Here is a 16,532-nt window from a genome sequence, read left to right as displayed (position 1 = left end):
TTTAGTTTCTGTTCGTTGTCATTCGTAAAATACATCATTTCGTTCTGTTATATTCGTTATGTTACGTTAATAAGTTTTCGGATAATTCGTTATTATTCGTAGAGTGTCGAATTCATTCGTTCGTATTCGTTGAAATTCGCTATTTATGTATGTATAGACATTCGTGATAATGATTCGTAGTTTGGAAAGTCGTTTGTTTATTGAATCTTTTAACACACACAATGACAACTTCTCTTCTCCTCGGCTCAAATACAATAAAACACCCTTCTAACTCAGTTCTCAGGAATGCACTTTGCCAGTAATCCATCCTCCGGCACAAAATTAATTAGCTGATTGGACTATAAGATTTACTTTGAGCTGACCTTTTGTTTCATTAGATCTTTAAAGAATTATCGAATTTATTCGAATTCATTTGAATTCATTCATTATATTTCTTTCGTATTCGTTGTTATTCGTTATTTTTTTATTGGGACATTTGGATGCATCCGAATGTCCGAAAGATGCAAAATTCAGCCGAATTTCGATTAGTTACGAAACGAATTGCACAAGCCTAGTAACCAGATCAATATTCGCTTTCAGGAGAGGGCCCTGGAAAAAAGACACCAGCACTCCCCGTTCTTCAGGCAGCCTGAGCCCCCAGTCCCTTCTCTTCAATCCGAGGAGCACCCCCTGCCTACTGAGGAACCTATGCAGTTGGGCTGGACAAAGTTATCTCCTGAAGAACACGCTAGGCACAGAACTCTGGGCCTATGCCTCTATTGTGGGGCTAAAGGTCATTTCCGTGACACTTGTTCTCTTCGTCCGGAAAAAAGCTCAGGGTTAATACATCTGGAAGGTGGAGTATTAGACCCTGAAATATTACCTTCACCTTCTCGTTTTCTCCTTTCTGTGTTGCTTCATGTCGGTGCTTCCTCTCATTCAGTCTCAGTACATCTGGATTCCGGAGCTGCTGCCAATTTCATGGATTGGGAAACTGCATCCTCCATGAGACTTACCCTTTTGCCCCTTACAACGCCATTGGTGGTCTTGGTGATTGATGGCACTGTTCTTCCAGGGGGCCATATCCGCTTCCAGACCCTTCCTGTTAAGATGTCAGTAGGGACACCCCACCAGGAGTGGATATCCTTCCTTGTCTTACCTAAGGCTTCATCTCCTATCATATTAGGTCTTCCTTGGTTACGGCTCCATTCTCCACATGTTGATTGGTCTGCTGGACAGATCCTGGCTTGGGGTTCCTCCTGTTCCTCTTCCTGCCTACTCTAGGGTACCCCAAAAGAGAAACTTTGTGTTACCACCATCCCAGTATCTTCTGCTCTTCCCACTGTATGTAGCAATCTCTGGGATGTGTCCTGCAATAGTCGGACTGGTGCACTCTCTAGGTCATGTGGTACTCTGAATGAGGGGCCCACCTATGAACATGAGTCGATCATTCACTCCAGTTTGCATAACCATTTACCTTTGCCTGTCCCTAATCTCCCTTGGACGCGCAGCCAGGCTAACTTGTCTAAAAGTTCCACAGTCGCTATGCCCTGTGATGCGATTGAGATGGTCGCTACACCTGACAATACTATTCAGTCGGCCTCTGCACCAGTTATGCCAGTCCAGCCCATGCTCAATGAGCTTTCTGCTTCTTGTTCAGGACCTTCTGTAACCTGGCCTCACCCTACTGCTACTATGCCTGTTCAAACCCATTTAAGAGGCTCAATCCATCCTTTGGATAGAATACCTAATTCGGCCAGGTGGGGTTTTCAATCTTTTTCTCAGGGCTCTCTGCATTCTGTTTGTGTTTCAGCTATCCAGCTTGACTCTTGTGACATGTCACCTTCTAACCAACCTGACCTCAGGGATCCACTGACCTCTGCCCAGTCTGCTGGTCCTGTGCTGGATGTCCAGCTCATCTTTAAGGGTCTGGGGGACCGTGCTCAGACTCCTGATCTTCTCATGCCCTTACCCATTCCTAAAAAGCCTTTAGTCCTCAAGCCCTCTCACCCTCTCCCTACCTCGGTTCCGGTCTCTGAGGATAATCTAAAATACGAGGTTAGTCAAGTTTTGGATTCCCGACTCCGTAAAGGCATTCTTCAGTACCTCGTACATTGGAAAGGGTTTGGCCCTGAGGAGAGGTCTTGGATCACTGCATCTGAGGTCTTTGCTCCTTGTCTGTTAAGGAGGTTTCATCTGGAGTTTCCCTTTAAGCCTGGACCCAGGTGAGGGAGGGGGAAGCCTCGTAAGAGGGAGGGTACCGTCATGGTTATGCAGTGATTTTCCTGTGTTTGCTTACCTCCCCTCATGTGTTCAGACTAAGAGGCCAGCCACTTCCACCTGGTGGTTTTTATAACCTCTCCTCTAAGCATGGCTCCACCCCAGGCCCTATCAGGGAACCCTATATTAACCTGTGCACTGCAAGCCATCGGTGCTGATCAACCATTGTGTATTCCTTTGTGTGTTAAGCTTCCTGTTACCTGCCGTGTGCTCTTCTGTTGTTTCGTTACCGACTTTGGCGTGTCCTTGACTATCCCTGTTGCCTGTGATCCTGACCTATTGGCGTGTCCCTGACTATTCCTGTCTGCTTGTGGCCCCGACCTTGGCTTTATCCCTCACTATCCCTATCCTCCTGTTGCCTACTGTGGGTGCGAGCTGGGGGACCCTGGGGGTCGCGACCTGGTGCCAGTTGCAGCCAAGTCCATCCTCACCACTAGAGGCTCTGGTGAACACCTGCTGGCTCTTAGACTCCACGCCCCAGGGAATCTTACGCTCTAACCTTGGTGGGATCTGTCTCCATCCGCAGCAGTCAGCCTTAGGGTCCACAACCTTGCGGTGCACTCCTGATCCCTACGGTGTGCATCTGTCACCTCGCCTCAAGGTGACCTGACAGCAGCTGTGGGTGATCCAAGACTGATTCATCTTGATGAAGGTCAGTCGATCAACTGAGTCAGTGGACAGGCGCACCCTGTGATCGGTAACAAAGCCATCAGCAGCACTGGAGGTGCCTTCCGAAAGAACGCTGGATGCAGGACAGGCCAGTAGCTCAATTGCATACTGTGCAAGCTCTGGCCAGTGATCCATCCTCAAGACCCAGTAAGCCAGAGGATTTTCGGTGGGAAAGGTGTCCAAGTCTGACCTTGCCCCTAGGTATTCCTGCACCATGTAAATCAGACGCTGTCGATGGTTGCTGTAACCGATCATACCTTGGGGCTGCTGACTAAAAAATTGTCTGAACGCATCTGTCAGACGGCCACCTTCTCCACCGCTCCTTCTGACTGATGCCTCAGCAACACGTTGTCCAGGACCAGGAGTTTGTAACCTCCCAGTCTATGGGAACGCGTTACACAGACCTTTCTGCAAGGCCTCTCGGAGATGTCTCATCCTCTGCTCCCTCTGCGACGGCAAGATAAGGTCGGCAACCTTACCCTTGTACCGTGGATCAAGGAGAGTGGATAGCCAGTAATGGTCCCTCTCCTTGATCCGAAGAATACGAGGATCCTTCTGCAGGCTTTGCAGGATCAGGGAGGCCATGCAGCGTAGGTTAGCTGAGCCATTCGGTCCGGAGTCCTCTGGGTCACTAAGGACAACATGATCCGCAGCTACCTCTTCCCAGCCACGTACAAGTCCACGGGTTTCTTGGGACTGTATATCATCCCTACAAGACTGCTGCTGCTGCTGATGCTGACTTCCATGCTGATACAATCATCCTCCTCCTCCTCCTCCTCCCCCTCCTCCTCCTCTTCCTGTGTGATGGGTGGGACAGCAGGAACACTGTCTGGATAAAGGGGGCCTTGAGAGGCAAGGAAGTCCTCCTCTTCCTGCCTCTGTTCTGCCTCAAGTGCTCTGTCCATTATTCCACGCAGCGTATGCTCCAAAAGGTGGACAAGAGGTACAGTGTCACTGATGCATGCACTGTCACTGCTCACCATCGTTGTGGCCTCCTCAAACGGTGACAGGACAGTGCATGCATCCCTGATCATGCCCCACTGGCGTGGTGAGAAAAAACCGAGCTCCCCTGACCCTGTCCTGGTGCCCTAGTCGCACAGGTACTCATTGATGGCCCTCTGCTGCATGTGCAGCCGCTGCAGCATGGCCAACGTTGAGTTCCACCTGGTGGGCATGTCACATATAAGGCGAGCACAGGCATTAAATGATCGGCGGAAATGCACACAGACTTTCCTGGCCTGCTTCAGGACATCCTGTAAGCCCGGGTACCTGCCCAAGAACCGCTGCACCACCAGGTTAAGGACGTGAGTCACACAGGGCACATGGGTCAGTTGTCCTTGTCGGAGGGCGGAGAGGAGGTTGGTGCCATTGTCGCAAACCACCATTTCTGGCTTAAGCTGGCATGGCGTCAACCACCTCTCGGCCTGCCCCTGCAGAGCTGACAAAATATCTGCCCCAGTGTGGCTCCTGTCCCCCAAACAAACCAGCGCAAGCACGGCATGGTATTGTTTTGCCTGCTTACTTGCGTAGCCCCTGGAACACCTATGGAGCACCGCTGGTTCTGAGGACAGAGCACTGGAAGAGGCCATGGAGGAAGAAGAAGAGGAGGGGGTGGAGGAGAGAGGTGTGTCACAACCAATAGTAGCATTTTGGAGATGTGGTGGTGGAACAACCTCCAACACTACTGCACCTTGTCCTGCATCCTTCCCAGCTGCCAGAAAAGTCACCCAATGCGCTGTGAAAGATAAGTAACGTCAGTATTAATATGCACCTTACCGCTGACCGCCCTGTCCAGCGAGGCAAAGACATTGCCTTCTACATGCCGGTAGAGAGCCGGAATCGCCTTCCATGAGAAAAAGTGGCGTTTGGGGACCTGCCACTGAGGAACCGCACATTGTACAAACTCACGGAAGGGGGCCGAGTCTACCAACTGAAAAGGCAGCAGTTGAAGTGCTAGCAATTTAGACAAGCTAGCATTCAACCGCTGGGCATGTGGATGGCTGGGAGTGAACTTCATTCAACGGTCCAGCAGCTGGGGCAGGGAAATTTGCCTGCTATAATCGGACGTGGGTGTACTGCTAGCAGAGTGCCCGGAAGCACTTGGCTGTGACACACCTAATGCTACACCGTCATTCCTCTCAGAGCAGGTTTCAGAGAGGACTGAAGGTCTAGTGGGGTTGGAGATCCCAGCTGATGCATGTGGTGCCCAAGCAGCTGATGTTTTGACCACGTGAGATACGCTTGAGACATATGTTGCAAATAGCAGCGGTGCGATCTGATGCACTCGTCTCAAAAAAGGCCCACACCAAAGAACTTTTAGAATAACGTGCAGAGGCAGCGCCCTGCACAGGCGGAGCTCTGCGGTGTGATTCAGTCGGTGTGCTGCCCCTAACCTGGCCCCGGGAGGGCATCCTGCCTCGTTGGACATGTGCCTCCTCCTCCTCCTCCTCTCTCCTACCAGGCACCCACGTGGAGTCAGTGCCCTCATCATCCCCTCCCTCTTCATTGCTGGAGCAAACCTGGCAGTATGCGGCAGCTTGTGGAACATGACTGCCAGATTGCTGTCCTTCTTAAGCATCCCCTCTCTCTGCGCTCATGCTACTGCCTTCCTCTAGCTGAGTATCATCATCAGAGCCTACAAAACACTGGGCATCCTCCTGGAGCATGTACCCAACACTGTCTTCAAAGAGTTCAGGAGACTCCTCAGGAGGACGTGGTGGGTCTAGGGAAGGAGTCACTGATGATGACATTGAGAGGAGGGAAGACGATGTATTGGCAGCTGCTTTGCTAGTACCCTGAGCCTGGGTGAGAGAGGATGAGGAGGATGAAGAGGGCTTGGTCATCCACTCTACCAAGTCTTCGGCATGTTGCGGCTCAACATGTCCAGCTGCCGAAAAGAAGGACAAGGGTGTCCCATGGCCACGTGCTGATGATGACGATGCACCGCGTCCACGACCAGCACTGTTGTCTCTAGACACAGAGCCTGCTTTCCCTCTATTATCGGCTCATGCCTGTCTGCCTCTCCTTGTTGGCCTTCCAGACATGGTAATGGCCTGAAGGGAGATGTGAAAACCAGCAATTGGGTAGTGTATATTGTGCTGGAGGCACACAACACCCACTAACTCTTGCAGATGGCAGATGGCTCAATTAGAGAAGAGCTATATAGGTGGATATAACGGTGTATACTGTGGTCAGGGCACGCAGACAACACGCACAATCTCCTACAACTGACTGCAAGCTCTATTACAAAAGAGCAATATAGCTAGCTATGTAGATGGATATAACGGTGTATACTGTGGTCAGGGCACGCAGACAGCACGCACAATCTCCTACAACTGACCTCAAGCTCTATTACAAAAGAGCAATATAGCTAGCTATGTAGGTGGATATAACGGTGTATACTGCGGTCAGGGCACGCAGACAGCACTCACAATCTCCTACAACTGACTGCAAGCTCTATTACAAAAGAGCAATATAGCTAGCTATGTAGATGGATATAACGGTGTATACTGCGGTCAGGGCACGCAGACAGCACGCACAATCTCCTACAACTGACTGCAAGCTCTATTACAAAAGAGCAATATAGCTAGCTATGTAGATGGATATAACGGTGTATACTGCGGTCAGGGCACGCAGACAGCACTCACAATCTCCTACAACTGACTGCAAGCTCTATTGCAAAAGAGCAATATAGCTAGCTATGTAGATGGATATAACGGTGTATACTGCGGTCAGGGCACGCAGACAGCACGCACAATCTCCTACAACTGACTGCAAGCTCTATTACAAAAGAGCAATATAGCTAGCTATGTAGATGGATATAACGGTGTATACTGCGGTCAGGGCACGCAGACAGCACGCACAATCTCATACAACTGACCTCAAGCTCTATTACAAAAGAGCAATATAGCTAGCTATGTAGGAGGATATAACGGTGTATACTGCGGTCAGGGCACGCAGACAGCACTCAAAATCTCCTACAACTGACTGCAAGCTCTATTACAAAAGAGCAATATAGCTAGCTATGTAGATGGATATAACGGTGTATACTGCGGTCAGGGCACGCAGACAGCACGCACAATCTCCTACAACTGACTGCAAGCTCTATTACAAAAGAGCAATATAGCTAGCTATGTAGGTGGATATAATGGTGTATACTGCGGTCATGGCACGCAGACAGCACGCACAATCTCCTACAACTGACTGCAAGCTCTATTACAAAAGAACAATATAGCTAGCTATATAGGTGGATCTAACAGTGTATACTGTGGTCAGGGCACGCAGACAGCACACACAATCTCCTACAACTGACTGCAAGCTCTATTACAAAAGAGCAATATAGCTATCTATATAGGTGGATATAACGGTGTATACTGCAGTCAGGGCACGTAGACAGCACGCACAATCTCCTACAACTGACCTCAAGCTCTATTACAAAAGAGCAATATAGCTAGCAATATAGGTGGATACAACGGTGTATAATGCGGTCAGGGCACATAGACAGCACGCACAATCTCCTACAACTGACTGCAAGCTCTATTACAAAAGAGCAATATAGCTAGCTATGTAGGTGGATATAATAGTGTATACTGCGGTCAGGGCACGCAGACAGCACGCACAATCTCCTACAACTGACTGCAAGCTCTATTACAAAAGAGCAATATAGCTAGCTATGTAGGTGGATATAATGGTGTATACTGCGGTCATGGCACGCAGACAGCACGCACAATCTCCTACAACTGACTGCAAGCTCTATTACAAAAGAACAATATAGCTAGCTATATAGGTGGATCTAACGGTGTATACTGCGGTCAGGGCATGCAGACAGCACACACAATCTCCTACAACTGACTGCAAGCTCTATTACAAAAGAGCAATATAGCTAGCTATATAGGTGGATATAATGGTGTATACTGCGGTCAGGGCACACAGACAACAGGCACAAACTCCTGCAGATTGCTAACAGCTCAATTACAGAAGAGCAAGAACGAAAATCGGCTGATAATGAACGGTGTATACTGTGTTGAAGATACACAGAGAACACCCACTAACTCCTACAGACGCCAACACACTACACAAGGCTGCCGCACTGGCGGCCTTATATAGTGTGGGGCGTGTACTACACAGCCTGAGCTATGATTGGCCACAGGCATCCTGCCTGTGGCCCATCATGGCTCTCCTCGCTGCCGGCGCTGTGATTGGCCAAGCATGCGGGGTCACAGTGCATGCTTGGCCAATCATGAGCCAGCAATGCACTGCAGTGCATTGTGGGCCGTAATCGCCACACGAATTTGGCGTGAACTGTCCATAACGTTCGTTATTCGCCGAATGGGCGAACAGCCAATGTTCGAGTCGAATGTATGTTCGACTCGAACATGAAGCTCATCCCTAATCACCACTATGGCAGTATTTTAGAATTGATGAGAGTGGGTTTACATCCACTTTAATTGTGTGTATGGTAGATGGTGCCTTTTTGTGCTGTAGGGCTCTAGCTAACTGTTTCCCTGATTTATTTCCGAATTCATAAAATTATTTTTGCGTTAACAGATATTTGCCTTTCAATGTTTTACATAATTCCTCCAAAAGTTTGTTGCCTTATGAGGAGTTTATGAGTAATCTCCATTAGCAACTGGGAATATTTGTATTATAGATGTAGATATTAGTATAAGAAATAAAGAAGTAGTTTAGCTTAACCGGCACAGATGGTTTGATGTACAGGAACAGACGTCTGGTCAGCGTATATAATTCAATTAACAATACCTTTGTCTCACAGGTATGCTAAGTGTGGGTGTGAGGGAGATGTCCTGCTGTTTACCTAATGTAATAATCAAAACCCACGAACAGATACCATTTGGGGTGTGTAGTCGGTACGGAGCCGAATTCATTTGCTAGATAAAGGCTTGTGTATTCTTCCGTGCTAATCCACCATTTATCCATTTCAAAGGGTGGTTGATATGCTTAAAATATTTCTTTGATCTGTTCAGGAATGGACAATTTACCCCGGCTGGGACTATGCATAGTTAAGTGTCCTATTCAAGAGCAAACTTCCTCTTTAATTAAGTGGGCTTCAGACTAATTATCGCTAACCAATCAGTGTGGTCCTATGCAAGTCAATGAGAGATGGCCCTTTTTAAGGAGACCCCAACCCTAGGGTAATGGCAGATGAGAACTGACCAGAGCTATGGACCAATATTAGGTAACATATCAGATCATCTCCCAGCACTTACAAGGTATACCGAATTGTCATATGTCCTGTTTTGTATTGTAATGAATGTATTGTACTCTTGTTGTATTTTAAACTAATATTTTACTCCCTCACTTAGACTATAGATATTTTCTGTGTATTAGATAAACCTGTAACGTACTCTAATAAATGGTGTTATGTTAAACCTCCCTTTCCTTTGTCAATAAGAATTCTCTTTTCAACCCATATCATATCTTCTGATTAATAAATCAGAAATATAGATTTTGAAGGTTAACAGTGGCGACCACGAAGTTGAGTACAGGACTGAAAGTATTTAATATAATACCACAATTTGTTTATTAGAGATTAAGGTTATTAGGGGGAATTTAAGCTGAGTCAGCTTATCCAATCTATACAGGGAAAAATATAGGTAAATGTTTTTTTTTTATTATATGTTTTTATTATTAAGTGAGTATTAGATTAACTCTAAGGAGAGAATATACACCACAAGTTATTATTATTGTTTTTTTTATGTTTTGGATTTTTTTTTAATAATTTTTTTTATTATTATTAATTTTTTTTTATTTTTTTTTAATATCCCAAAATTATAATTGAAAAAGTTCTTTGGATGTACCCTTATATACCGGTCGATGTAAGGGGGAGGAAGTAACTTTGCGGGAAAAGTGTTATTAATTTTTTTTTTTGCATTCTTTGGTGCTCACCAAGCTTCATTGCTGTCTCTAACAATTGCTTGAGAGTCCTGCATGGTGAGTACATTTATTTTATTGAAAAGACGCCAATTGAGTGTGATCTTGGTTTTGTTGAAAAGGTTCAACAAATGTTTGTTTTAATTGAAATGGTCTATCCACTAAATGCATAACATAGCTTTAAGAAAGTAGTTTGTTTGTTTTTACGGTGGAATTTTATAAGCAGTAATATTCTCATTGTTGTCAGTTAAAGTACAGAGCTGTGGAAGTCTTGTTGCTGAATACTGAAGCTAATCTTTGAGAAAGATTATTAGTAGTGTATTAGTGTGAAATAAGGTGCACTGAGCATAGTATAATAGACCTTCCAAAAGTTTTTGTTGTTGGTTTTTGTTTGTATTACTGAATTGAGTTACAAATACTAGTGTAAACACGGCTGCGTTTACATTACTATTGTCAGCATATAGATCCTTGGGGGCTTACAGTACACATTCTCAAAGCTCTTGGTTCTATTGTCCCCTGGGTCAATTGTTGTATTGAAGGCTCAATGTTATGGTGAGCATAATTAGTGTTCCCCCACTAATATAAAAGAGGGTTTTATTGTGAGCTGAAATATTGTTTTATTTTTACTGTATTTTCTGCATTTTTATTTGAGTCTGTTTATGTTTTTTTTTTAATTATTATTTTTAAAGTGTTTTCCTTCCCTCCTTCTATACGGTAATCTCAAAGTGGCTGTATAGTACAGGGGAAGTTAACATAATTTAGCTTACAAATTTTGCATTGTATAGATTGGTAATGGCTACCATGTCCGGTCTAGAAAGTTTTGTAGCAACGTATACTCGTAAACATAAGAACAATGAATTTGCCTGTGATGCCAAGTTAAAAGTATCTCCTTGGACTTATGTCCAGGAGTTATTTGAGAAAGAAGTTAAAACAACCAAAAAAAATCAGCATAAAAGTCTAGCCTTAGCAGGTATGTATGCAGCTTGCATGGCTATGAATACTAAAATGCAGAAATTAGAAGATATAGTCTATAATAAAAATATTACAATTTCTGAGAAGGAAAAAGAGAATACAGCTTTACAGAACCAGGTACAAACATTAACTACCCTTAATCAATTAGTTAATGCCTCACAGGAGGAAAATGTTAAAAGTGTAAATTTGGCCCAGAAAGAAGTGGTACAATATAAAAGCATGCTAACTAAAGTTGAGACTGAGCTGGACCACATAACTACTGCATACAAAGTAGTCCAAAATCAGTTACATGAAGCTAAGAAAGGAACATTTATAGATCACACACACTGCACGCAAACCGAGTCACAGTTGCTACAAACAATTTCTATCCTTAAAGGACAGGCGGCTGTGGCCAACAGATGCGAACAAGGTAATGCTACGGCACCTACTTGTGCCTATGAAATTGGGGACACAGAGGAATATGAAGAGTATTGGGGAGAGGAAGATATGGGTTCCGATTCCACATTTCCTGTGGCGATGGGAGAAATCGCAGAGCCACAGGAAAATCGAGAATGCACCATTGTCATAGACCCACCAGACAACGGGGACCAGCTATCTACAAATGAGGAGCATGACAAGTTCCCCATCATGGGTAGGACCCAGATTTCCTCCTCTACTGAAGGAAATCAAACATTTTTGGGCTTTGATAGTGAAGGAAATGAGGTGATTTCCAATGTATATCCAATTCAACCTGTAAAAACCCTTATGAGTGTAGCGGATTTCATTGGCAAAATTAAAACGAATGAACACATTACTTCACATGCAACCAATGTACAACAGAGGTGTGAGCTCTTAGGTGTGCGAAATCCTAGTGACCAAGTTAAGGTGTTACAATTAACCCTTGACGCCCACACCTGGAATGCACTCCCAGATCAAATTAAGGAAGGCAAAGGGAGCTACAAAGTAACCGTGGCCGAATTGCAAAAAGTCATAAACCCCTCAGCTATAGGTTTGATGGTGGCCTATCAAATCAAACAAAGTAATGAGGAAAATCCTTTAGTTTATGCCAATAGATTGTGGGCAGCATATAACACTAACAATGGTAAAACCACTAGAGAGGACATGGAATATAAGAACCTACTGATACACAATGCCCATCCCGCTATTCGAATAAAATGTGAGCATTTAATAGATCCTAGAAAACATAGCTATGAGGAGGTGATTGGATTAATACATAGATCATTCCATGCCATCCAAGCCTATAAACAGCACAGGCTTAAGGAAAGAGAAGAGAAACAGCTGTTTAGGAAGGTGGCTGCAGTACAATGCAGGACTACCACCGTAGAAGGCCCCCATGCCCCAGGAGAAGCCAATCCTCCATACAACCCTAACTGGGACAAAAGTTTACAAGGGAGGGGGAGGGGATATAGGGGGAAATCAGGTTATAGAGGCAGAGGCAGAGGAAGAGAAAACTCTCATAGCCACCTATCACAGGGCAAGCATGTCAGTGACACAGAAAGAGCTCCTACTTATGCAGAGTTGCGACAACAATTACAGGCCTTTCAAGTAGGCCCTGGAAAGGAAGTACAGGTAGCTTCCCAGACAGAGGCTAACCGTCATCAATGGTGACAACTACAAGGCCCCAAAATCTTAGCACCTATTTCTCTGGATAGGTGTGGGCGCCCTGTAGTGTCAGCGTTGATTAGGGGCCGTCAATGTGCCATGTTAATCGACACAGGGGCGGCGATATCAATTATGCATGACAAAGATCCCTTAAACTCAACACTATCTTCAGGAAAGCCACTGAAGCTCCAGAGCTTTGCTGGACATAATGTTGAGTCTGCCTTGTCCAAGCCCCTAACAATCCAAATTGGTGAGTTAACCCTAAAACAGCCATTAGCATTAATGTGTTTGCCAAATGAAACCAGCCTGCTGGGTTCAGACTTCTTAATTCCCAATGGATGTATGTTGGATCTGACCAACCTGTTATTATTGCAAGGGGTTCCAACTGATCAGAATAGCACCATTGTGATACCTGATTCTCACACAATTGCAGCCATCAAACGCAATGATTTAAAATATGACATACTGGAGATCATTACAGATCACCCAGAACATCAGCTTCTGCACCCTGTGATAGAAAGACATCAGGGATCCTTTGCAAAACACAAACATGACTGTGGAAAGGTAAATACGGTAATACACATCAGTGGGCCAGACCCAGTTCCGCAGAAACAATACCCCTTTCCAAAGGAAGCTATCAGCTACATACAGGAAACCATAGAGTCACTGCTTGACCAAAAGGTCATCAGACCATGTGTATCAACAACAAATGCGCCAATATGGCCGATTCGCAAAAGTACTGACAATTCGTGGAGATTAACAATCGATTACCGCAAATTGAACAGTATTACAAACAATTGCGCCCCCACCGTTGCATCTGTCCCGGATGTGTTGAGCATGTTAAATCCCAAACACAAATATTTCACAGTGCTGGACATATCAAATGGTTTTTGGTCATTACCGTTGTCAGAAGAATGTCAATACAAATTTGCATTTACATTTCTCGGAAAACAGTATACTTTCAATTCTGTCCCTCAAGGATTTCATAACTCTCCTACGTTATTTCATGCAACCATGAGAGATATTTTAATTGATTTTTCTTCTCCAAAGAATCTTTTCCAGTACGTGGACGATTTGTTGCTAGCCACATGCGACAAAGAAGAACATTTGCGGCTATTGGAGGAACTTCTGCAGATCCTAGGAAAGGCGGGACTGAAGTGTAATCCCATTAAGGCACAATTGTTGAAGGAATCTGTGTCTTTTCTTGGGATTACAGTGACAGCAAACGGACGTAAGATAGCAACGGAAAAGGTAAAAGCCATTCTACAATTACCGCTGCCAGTGAGCATCCCGACTCTGAGATCTTTTTTAGGATTGGTAAATTATTCACGGGCTTTCATCCCTGAATTTGCACAAAAATCTGCACCACTGTATGATTTGTTGAAAAAGGATACCCAATGGCAATGGACTGAGCAACACACCAAGGCAGTGCAGGAGCTTAAAGAAGCTTTAGCGCAAGCGCCAGCATTAGCCAACCCAGAGTACCAACTGCCCTTTCACATTGAGACTGCCATATCAGAGACAGCCATGTCAGCTGTTCTGTCACAGGAAATCCATGGGCAACAGAGACCCATTTCATATGCGTCTAAATTATTATCTCCTGTGGAAATGAAGTACTCTCTATGTGAAAAACACCTCCTAGTTACGTTTTGGGCAGTGAAATACTTCACATACATCATAGGACTTAACCCAGTCATCCTGCACACAACGCACACTCCCACTAAATTTTTACTCACAGACCGAGTGAAGGATGGCAATGTATCCAATGCCAGATTGGCCCATTGGGCTTTGTTGCTTCAAGACAGAGACATTAAAGTTCAACACACAAATAATCCGTCCACTAGAGCCCATGGCCTCCTTTACCAGGGAGTACCACATGAATGTGATATCACCCCACAATCAGCGGCACAACAATTCTTTAGACCTTTGTCAGTAAAGGAAACAGTCCCTGAAAACGCAGGCCAAATTTTCACAGATGGATCATGTTTTTACGTGGAGGGTTCTCCATGTGCAGGATTTGGAATATACTATATCAATCCACAAGCAAAGACCCAAACATCAATCTTTCGGTCATGTAAAGTCAAATCAGCACAATTTGCGGAAATGGCTGCAATCGCTCATGCCCTAGAACTGATGAAAGGGGACCAAGAAATTGTTTTATACTCAGATTCTGCGTGGGTCTGTAATGCTCTTACAGAATTTCTGCCCTTCTGGCACACCCACCAGTACATGTCCTCAGATGGGTCTCCACTTAAACATGCATCCCTGTTGAAATATATTGTATCATTGGTGCAAAAGTTGCCAGTCAAACCATGGGTGTGCAAAGTTAAAGGTCATTCAGGTACTGCCCCATACTGGGAACAAAATGAGGCGGCGGATTGCTTGGCCAAACAAGGAGCACAGGGAGGGGAGATCTGGGAAATTCCGTCGAATTTACCGGACCTAGTCTTGTGCCCCAGTGTTTGTGCCCTCACAAAATCCTGCATAGTAGTTCCGGATATTTCGGACATACAATGCCAGGATGACAACATTAAGGAAATAATGCAAAAACTGCAAAATGAGACTGGAGAACTCTCTGAGGGGAATACTTTGGCAAAATATATAAAACACCTCACATTGTCAGAAGATAAAAAGGTATTGTTACATCATGGAGATGAAGTAACTTGGGTGGTTCCTGAAAAATACCAAAATGAAATGATTTACATAGTGCATGACCTGCCTACTGGGGGTCATCAAGGGTCAGAGAAAACAGGTGAGCGGCTCAAGAACATAGGTTGGTGGCCTTCCATGATGGCAGATGTGAAGCAGTATTGTGACAATTGTATTGTCTGTGCACAGGTTAACCCCGCACCAAGGAAGATCAATGCCCCTTTACGAATTAGACTGAAAGAAGGGCCATGGAATGCCTTACAAATGGATTACATGGGACCCTTGCCAGTCACTTCTAGAAACAACAGATTCATCTTCGTAGTCACAGATTTATTTTCTAAATGGGCAGAGATCTTCCCAACCAAAAGTAACACTGCACAAAATACGGCTAAGATTTTAGTGGAACAGGTGTTCAGTAGATGGGGGCTCCCAGGATCAATAGAGTCAGATCAGGGGACCCATTTTACTGGAAAGGTGGTAAAAACCTGCCTACAGATGTTAGGGGTGGAGCAAAAATTTCACATTCCATATCACCCAGAATCTTCAGGTCAGGTTGAAAGAGCCAATCGGCAGATTAAGACAATGCTAAAAAAATTTGTACACATCAATGGTAAGAACTGGGATAATCTGCTGCCATTACTGGCCATGGCCATCCGAGCAACCCCCTCATATGCTACCCGGCTGACACCCTTTGAAGTGCTGACAGGTAGACAGATGAGACTCCCTGAACATCTCTGGCTAGAGATGCATACACCTACCATAGACAGACTGTCAATGGACCAATACCTCCTTAAACTCCAAAAAGCGGTAAAAGAGATCCATGTATTTGCCGCAGCACAAATGGGTAAAAGTCAAAAGAAAGCCAAGGCGTATTTTGACAAAGGGGTTCGAGAATGCACTTGGGCCATAGGAGACCGAGTTATGTTCTTGGAACTACGTCCCCTGGATCACAGTCTAAGTCAAAAATGGAGAGGTCCATTTTCTATTATTGATAAATTAAGTCCTTCTGTATATAAAATCAGAATAGAGGCGGGCAAAAAGACACAAGATAAATGGGTTCATGCGAACCAACTGAAACAGTTCCATGGAGCCAAAGAAATCAACTAAAATGTGCTGCTTTCTTTCCTTTTAGAGCCATGAAGTCGATGTGGATCGTTATCCTGCTCCAGCTGATCACAACTACCAAGGAAGAGGAGACTGGACCACTCATCAGCGTGATCGTTGACAAGAATCCTGTCTACTGCCTAGAGGGGGAATCCATTTTATTACCGGTGGCCATTGTAGGGACTGTGGGGAAGCAAGTATATTGGTGGAGTCCCATTGATAATCATCTCGTCTGGGGTAACGGCGTCGCAGGGAATATCACTGACTACCGGGATAGAGTCATGAGTTTTCAGAATGGATCCTTGTTGATTCAAGAGACACGGTTGAGTGATGCCGGAGAGTGGAAATATTATTTTGTTATCTCCATCCCCTTGTCCAGCAACACA

General features: G+C 45.0%; 1 protein-coding gene across 1 annotated transcript; it reads left to right on the top strand.

The window, feature by feature from the left end:
* Nucleotides 1-12,492: 12,492 nt before the first annotated feature.
* LOC143984140 (protein NYNRIN-like) lies at nt 12,493-16,149 on the top strand. Its single transcript, XM_077484452.1, has one exon. It carries the CDS (start codon nt 12,493-12,495, stop codon nt 16,147-16,149), a length of 3,657 nt encoding a protein of 1,218 aa, XP_077340578.1.
* The last annotated feature ends 383 nt before the right edge of the window (nt 16,150-16,532 follow it).

Source organism: Lithobates pipiens, unplaced genomic scaffold (assembly GCF_037356315.1).
Source record: "Lithobates pipiens isolate NorthernLeopardFrog02 unplaced genomic scaffold, aLitPip1_a1.2 Scaffold_16, whole genome shotgun sequence".
NCBI classification, from domain to species: Eukaryota; Metazoa; Chordata; class Amphibia; order Anura; family Ranidae; genus Lithobates; species Lithobates pipiens.
This window is presented reverse-complemented; position numbering and strand designations above follow the sequence as displayed.

Coding starts and splice junctions, on each gene's coding strand:
- LOC143984140 (XM_077484452.1), top strand. CDS start 12,493: ATGTTAATCGACACAGGGGCGGCGATATCAATTATGCATGACAAAGAT.